Genomic DNA, 7,751 nt, shown 5'->3' on the forward strand with positions numbered 1-7,751 from the left:
TGACTATAATGGTTATAAATAGTCAGAAGAATCACAGCGCAGCACTATTGTCTTGTGCTTCGAAATGATGCTGCAAAATATATTTTTTCATAAATTATGCTAACATGATTGGGCAAACTAACATGGACATTTTTACATTTCTTTACAACAGAAGAGCACTTAATCAGAAGAAACCCGCAACGGAGACATTCAGTGACTTTTGACCGGTGACCTGTACATTGTCTAATCATTTAGGAGAAAAGTAAGAAATTCCTAATTCTGTCAAAAAAAAGATTTGCCCCCTGTATAAAGTCCAAGCATATCACCAGAAATGCCCCCCCCCCCCCCGAACTGTTTACTGTAGGCCTATATATACATATTTTAATTTTTGATAACTGCTCGTTTATATGATGTTAATGTTTCCATGAATTGAATACACAGGACCCCAATGAAACAAACCAGATATAGTGCTTTCTTGGGTTTAATCCTATTTAGCATCCCTTTGTAATATAGAACTGTGGGCTAACTTTCTGTGATTTTTTTTGCAAACTGCCAAATAAAGTATTCAATCAATCGATCAATCAATCAATCAATCAATCAATCAATCAATCAGGAGAAAAGCAGCAACATGCTCGGTGCCGAAGCAGAGAGCAACAACACCTTCCCCTCATCCTCACCTAAGGGTGCAACGGGTGACGATGCGAGGCAAAAATCTCCCACCACGACCGAGGAGGAGGGTGACGATCTGACGAGTGGCATCAGCCGATACACAGCAGCAGAGCGCTACTACATCTCCACTAAACACAGTCCAGACGCGACCAATCCCTGCTCCTTTGTCCCCTACGCGAGCCACCAGTCCGGGGCGGTGTACCCTCCTCCACACAGCGGGAGGTCTGTCACAATTATTAGCCTACATCGGTGGTTCTCAAACTTTTTCATGTCAGGGACCCCCAAATTGATATAAATTTGGCCGCGTACCCCCATCTGAAAATGTTTTGTGCCAGGGACCCCCAGAAGCAAAGACGTGTGTTAAAAGAAATTAGCCTTTTAAAATGAATATTCAAAGATTTGCACAAATTTCAGATCTACAAATATCGAAGTGACAAGCTATATGAGCTTGTATATCTGCTGTTTTTGAATAGCCAAAGTATAAAGTGGTTAAAATGATTGTTTTGAATTGATATATTAACACATTTTGCTGGGGACCCCCTGGTACCCCTCCAAGGACCCCTGGGGTTCCATATTTAGAAAAGTATTAAACTTGTCAGTAATTTCTTTATATTTTAAGTTATTTGTCATATCTGCCCTGTGCCAATTTTTGATCATGAAGCCTATACGGCAAACACAAATTAAGTTTATTAATTATGTTCCAATGTTCAATGCCAAAAATACAATTAATCAGAAGAAACCCGGAAACTATAATATACTATAATAAATAGTATACTGTATTATAACTATAATACAAAAACATTTGTATTCATAATGTTCCAATGTTCAATGCCAAAAACACAAATAATCGTTGATCGCATGAATTATTTCAGTGACAATTAATCGTCATCTTAAAGTTGTAATCCTGACATCAGCCCTAGGTATCATCATCCCTCTGCACTGCACCTCGGCTTGCCTCCCACCATGAGAGCCATGTGTGCCAACGGCCGCATGAACCAGTTCAGCTCGCCTTATCATCAGTTGGGCCAGAGTGCTGCCGCCGGTTGCATCTACCCGCCCTACCCCAGCTCAGGGGCCGGTCTCGGCACACTGTCGTTGCATGCCACCGGATCGGCACTGAGGCCCCAGGTCTACCTCTGTAACCGGCCGCTGTGGCTCAAGTTCCACCGGCACCAGACAGAGATGATCATCACCAAACAGGGCAGGTGAGGGCGAGGTCTCATTATTAGGCTACTATCTATCTATGCATTAGGCCAGTGATTCTCAACCTTTTCAGGCCGTGACCCCCCCCCCCCCAAATAATCATATTTGAACCGGGGACCCCCCATCCTGACAAGCTCTGGGAATTGTAGGCATTGCATTTAGTTTGACTTGCTTCCACAGATACATATTGTGAAATTAGCAGATCTACAAGCTCACAACGCCTGGCTTTGCGAGGCGTTGTGAGCTTGTAGATCAGCTTTTTTTCACAATATTTGCCTCATATATAATTTGACTATTTGGCCAATGTTTGACCGGTTTTATTGTATAGTTTGTTGATTACTTTTGATGGAATGTAATGGTCTTTTTCTTTTTTTTAGGTATTAAAAAGATGTTAAAAGTCCTTAAATTGTCACTTCACTGTCACCTGGGGACCCCCCAACATCATATGGGGACCCCGACCCACAGGTTGAGAACCACTGCATTAGGCTACTAGCCGCAGAAGTTCTGATCATGGTTGTATTATTTCCCTTATTCGCTCTCTATCTATCTGTCTACTATCCTGTGTGTCTCCATCTCTCGCTGTTTCTGCATTTGGTGCAGACGGATGTTCCCGTTTCTCAGTTTTAACATCACCGGTCTCAACCTGACGGCACATTACAACGTGTTTGTGGAAGTCGTGCTGGCGGATCCTAACCACTGGCGGTTTCAAGGAGGCAAATGGGTCACCTGCGGGAAAGCAGACAACAATATGCAAGGTATCTATTGGTTAGCCCAGTGGTTCTCAACCTGTGGGTTGGGACCCCCAGGGGGTCCCCACATGATTTTTTGGGGGGGGTCCCCAGATGACGGTAAAGTGGCGTTGCGAGGCGTTGTGAGCTTGTAGATCTATTATCTTCACAACATTTATCTGTGGAACAATATGTAATGCCTCAACTCCTACAATTCTAAGTGCTTGTCAGGGTGGGGGGTCCCCAGTTCAAAAATGATTCTTTTGGGGGGTCGTGGCCTGAAAAGGTTGAGAACCCCTGTTCTACTACTGAGATTAGTTGCATCTGCATGGGAATATTCTTTACTGCGTGTATAGCTATAGCCTATGTCTTTATATTAATCCTTAGTACAAATTAATCAACATTGTTTATGAGCAGTATGGCAGACAGAACAAAGTTTGAAGTCAGTAAAAACATACATTTATTTTTTAGGGAACAAAGTGTACGTCCACCCAGAATCTCCGAACAGTGGGTCCCACTGGATGAGACAGGAGATTTCCTTTGGCAAGCTGAAACTCACCAACAACAAGGGGGGCAGCAACAGTTCGCAGGTTAGGAAAAACAAACACATTTAATTCATTTTCATCTGCATTGGTGAATACGCTATTGTTTTGTTTATTTATCAATCTGTTCATCTTTTACAGAAATCATGCTCTCCACGTTTTATCAAATCAGGGTTTGAATCTTATTTTGATTAAAATCATAATCAAAATAAGATTAATACAATAATAAAAGATGCTGTAAGGTCACAAATGGACCACTTGACGTATTGACCTTTCTTTAGCATTTTTGACAATCGTGCCCATTTAGGCCTAATAAGGAATTTGTCTCATCACAGTAAAATAAAATGTCTTTGTCCTTAATTGTTTTCTTTCTTTCTTTCTTTCTTTCTTTCTTTCTTTCTTTCTTTCTTTCTTTCTTTCTTTCTTTCTTTCTTTCTTTCTTTCTTTAATGCACACATAGATGATTGTTCTACAGTCTTTACATAAGTACCAGCCCAGGCTGCACATAGTGGAGGTGACTGAGGATGCGGTGGGGGGCATTAACATTAACAATGATGTCAAAACTCACACCTATACCTTTCCAGAGAACCAATTTATAGCTGTCACTGCCTACCAGAACACTGATGTAAGCATGCCCTTGGGAAATCGAAATACCCATGTTTTTATCTATCATTATTGTTATATGTGAATTGTTGTATTAATATCATATACTTAATAAGCATTAGAATTATTAAAATATTTTTAAGAGCTTCCTCTTGTTTTAGCGTACTTCTTCTGTTTATCCTTGCAGTGAAATATGGCCTTATAATAAAGTTGTTGTTTTTTCTACTTTTTTTTGCTGTCTTTGGTTTTCTAGATCACACAACTTAAAATAGACCACAACCCCTTTGCAAAAGGATTCAGGGACAACTATGATTCGTGAGTAGTAGCCTACCATGCTTCATACTCTTGTTATACATAACTTAACAGTATAGTATATGACAATTTATTTTAATAATTCAAATTTTGTTTTGGCATGTTCATTTCCTAAAGTCTTTCACATTTTATGCCCCAATTCTATATGAACATTTGCTGCCTTTGACAGGGACTTATTTACAACACATCATGATATTTGCTACCGCGACTGTGCCCATGTATGTACAATATATCAACTGCATGTTTTTCAGGATGTATACTGCCACTGAGAGCGATCGCCTCACACCGTCCCCAACTGACTCGCCTCGCTCCCATCAGATCGTGCCCGGGGCCCGCTACGCCATGCAGCCCTTCTTCCAGGACCAGTTCGTCAACAACCTGCCTCAGAGCCGCTTCTACAACAGCGAGAGGGCAGTGCCACAGACCAGCAGCCTGCTCTCCCCTCAGATGGAGGATGCAGCCTCACAGAGGTGGTTCGTCGCCTCCATGCAGCAAGGGGGAAGTGGCAGCTGTACCAATAAGCTAGAACTCACCCCATATGAGGGCGACTATTCAAGCTCCCTGCTTACATATGGTATCAAATCCCTGTCCGTCCCAACATCCCATGCCCTCACCTACTACCCGGAATCTCCCTTCGCCATGTCTACAGGCTGGGGGTCCCGGGGGGCATACCAGAGAAAGGTCACCCCTAACCTGCCCTGGTCTCCCAGGCCTGTCCCCATGACGGGTTACCCGGAAGACTCGGACAAGCATAAGCCACAGATGGAGGATGAGATCAGTGGCAATGGAGGTCTGGTCTCGCCATGGACAGACGCGCAGGCATCGCCCTTAGACAAGGCAGACTCTGGGGCCTACTCCACCGCTTGCAAGAAGAGACGTCTGTCTCTCAGTGAGCCGAGCGCACAGAGATCACCCAGCAACATCAAGTGTGAAGACTTGGCCTCTGCTGCACACAACAGTAGCTCCTACAACAAGGAAACGGCCTCGTCTAAAAGCTTAGCAAATTATTACGCCTTCTACTCAAACCACTGAATTTGTTTGCCTTGTTTCATCTCTGTGGTAGATTGAGTTCTTGTTTCCAGTGTCATCGAAACCTGAAACTTAATCAGACTTTTGTTTCTTTATGACACAGGTTAAGTGGGGTACAATATTACTTTCCTGAAAGTTTCAGTATTACTTTCCTGAAATCCTACCTGAAAAGTACATTTTGCATTCAGCTTTTGAACAATCAGCTTCTTTAAGTCTATATTTACACTTTTGAAAGTGCAGAAGCATTTGTCTTTTTTTTGTCAATGTAATTGCATTTTTTATTCGTTATATATGATTTTATTCAATGTCATGTACAGTATGTTTTGTTGTATGTTTTGTTGAAAATAATTGCATTTGCCTTCACATTGAAGTTTCCTGTTTACAAAACATGAGTTGTTATTTATCAAAGGCTTGTCAATGAAACATTTGTGGACTGTAATAATGTGAAGTACATGCTGTGTTTTAAAATGTTACATTGCAATGTTCACAGATTTGATAATAAAATGCCTATTGGTTTTACAGGACGTCCGGGTGTGTTTAATTTCCTAAATAAGGAAATGCTTATCATACTCCTATCTTCAAAAACAAAATGTTTTAAAGCTGCAATACATAACTTCCATGCCCTATACCCGGGTTCTGGACCCGGGTCCCTGTGTTTCCATTTGAGTTTCATGCATTACATATTGTAATTTGTCAACCAGTTGTCTAAATGTGTCAGTGTAAGAGCAGGGAGGCCACCTCTAACTACTGCAGCCGTGTTAGTTATATTGTGTTAACATACAAAAACAAAAATAAAGCATGCATGCACAAACATTTTTTTTGGGAACATTGATACATATAAAAAGGGCCCTTGCTTTGAATATGAGCTGCTTTGTGCAATTTTGTATGTCAATTAACAAGATGCTGCTCACTGATTTGAATCTAAACTGAAACATTGAAAAAATGTAAGTCAAGTGCTCTGATGAGTCTGATCACAACACAACAGTAACAAAAATGATATCCTGCATTCTACCTGCATTCTGATTATTGCATATCTATTGTGTGTACTCTGTCACACTCTAGTGGAAGTGTGCTGTAATTACACACATTACAAATATATTTTGTGTTTATACTGCACGTTTTCAACCTCAGTCAACTACATAAGTTAACGTAAAGAAATATTATTTATTATAATAGTTATTTAGTAGGCTACAATATTGAATTGACATATACAATTGGGAAGCATGAATACTATTGTATCAAATAACCTTTATTTCATATAATTACACTGTGTTCACTTCTTTCACCATTGGTGCAGACTGAGACTCAAAGACTCAGTTACCACATTAAAAGATAAATTACTGAACAATATTTAATGTATTATTTAGTTCATGAAATTATGGATTAATGTGTGTACGTGTTCCTGTTCATATACCGAAATGTCCTCTGTTCTCCTTTTTGGGGGTTTCTCTTTTACCAATGTGAATGTAGGGTAGGCTACTCCATATTTAAGGAACAGTAGGCTAATATAAATAAGACAATGGCTTTAAACCTGGCCATATATCCATATCAATTCAATTCAAATTTGGAGCTTTATTGGCGTGAGAAAACATACGTTTACATTGCCAAAGCAAAAGTGGAACAAAACAGTCAAAACATATAGGAGAAGTTAGCTTGGTGTAAACTTTTGAAAGTTGACAGCAGTATTTCAACAATGTATGTACAAATAAATATTGAATATAATTAAAACAAATACAAGTTTAAACAGAGTTGTGTTACATTACATTGCAACTTTGAGGGAAGCCTATCTTAAACTAACAAAAACAAAAAATATATTGTCTGTCAGAAATTGTTACACATCCATAAAGGAGAGGATGATGATGTAAAGGTGCCGTGGGGTATTTTAATGTAGTTTCTACACGATTGCCTAAGTTATCTGACTGATTTGGACATTACATCACTAACTTATCTTAGAACACGCGCAGCAGCAAGTCATTAATCAGTCTGCCAATAAAAGATTAAGTCCGTTCCTCTGCTGACAACCCACCTGGCAACCCATAAGGCAAGGGGCCGGTCATGTCGCTCGCGCACCGGGGAAATTCATAGCCGATCTACAAGCTCACAACGCGTAGCAGTGCGACGCGTTGTGAGCTTGTAGATTGGCTATTTCCCCAGTGCGCGACACCGGCGCGCGACCAAATACAACTTCAGGCAGACTGTGAGCAGCGTTGCCCTGTCCGCTTATTATAAGGCTTCTTTTTCTTTAGAGTTGCTTACAAATATATGGTGGTTGTGGTTTTTTGGGGGCTTGTTTTAAAGTGTAGTAGTTGCTTATTTGGGCTTGCTTCCTAATGTTGTTTAAACCACTGGTTCTCAAATGTTGTATTTATAGCCTATATTTGATACATTTTCTGTAATTATCCCAAGGACGAAGGACCGACATCTGAAAACATTTTATATCATCAGCAACCCCCCCATACAAGATAGTGTTGTTAAAATGTTTCAAAAATACACATTTTCACTTATTTTTGTCCAAGATTTATTTTTGAAAATAGCAGACCTACATCTTGTAGATCTGCTATTTTCAAATTGCCGTCAAAGTGCTCATGTGTTGCTTCTTTTGGGCTTGCTTTCCTAGACCATTGTTGCTTATTTCTCTCACAGTATTTGGCAACACTGCTTCAAGCAGGCTGAGAGACAACGGGAG

At 40.4% G+C, this 7,751-nt stretch overlaps 1 protein-coding gene across 1 annotated transcript; it reads left to right on the forward strand.

The window, feature by feature from the left end:
- Positions 1-234: 234 nt before the first annotated feature.
- LOC311041500 (eomesodermin-like) lies at positions 235-5,490 on the forward strand. The gene is made up of 8 exons (XM_084051901.1): positions 235-241; positions 593-870; positions 1,563-1,853; positions 2,452-2,606; positions 3,051-3,169; positions 3,582-3,746; positions 3,978-4,039; positions 4,288-5,490. The coding sequence occupies exons 2-8, from the start codon at positions 608-610 to the stop codon at positions 5,066-5,068; spliced, it is 1,836 nt and encodes a 611-aa protein (XP_083908027.1). The 5' UTR covers positions 235-241; positions 593-607; the 3' UTR covers positions 5,069-5,490.
- Positions 5,491-7,751: the final 2,261 nt, after the last annotated feature.

Source organism: Gymnoscopelus microlampas, assembly GCF_963454915.1.
Source record: "Gymnoscopelus microlampas genome assembly, chromosome: 3".
NCBI lineage: Eukaryota > Metazoa > Chordata > Actinopteri > Myctophiformes > Myctophidae > Gymnoscopelus > Gymnoscopelus microlampas.

Bases quoted from the DNA above. Each gene is read 5' to 3' on its own strand.
- LOC311041500 (XM_084051901.1), top strand. From the start codon at position 608: ATGCTCGGTGCCGAAGCAGAGAGCAACAACACCTTCCCCTCATCCTCA. The intron at 3,170-3,581 runs GTTAGGAAAAAC...ATGCACACATAG, and splicing joins GGGGCAGCAACAGTTCGCAG to ATGATTGTTCTACAGTCTTT. The intron at 4,040-4,287 runs GTGAGTAGTAGC...CATGTTTTTCAG, and splicing joins TTCAGGGACAACTATGATTC to GATGTATACTGCCACTGAGA.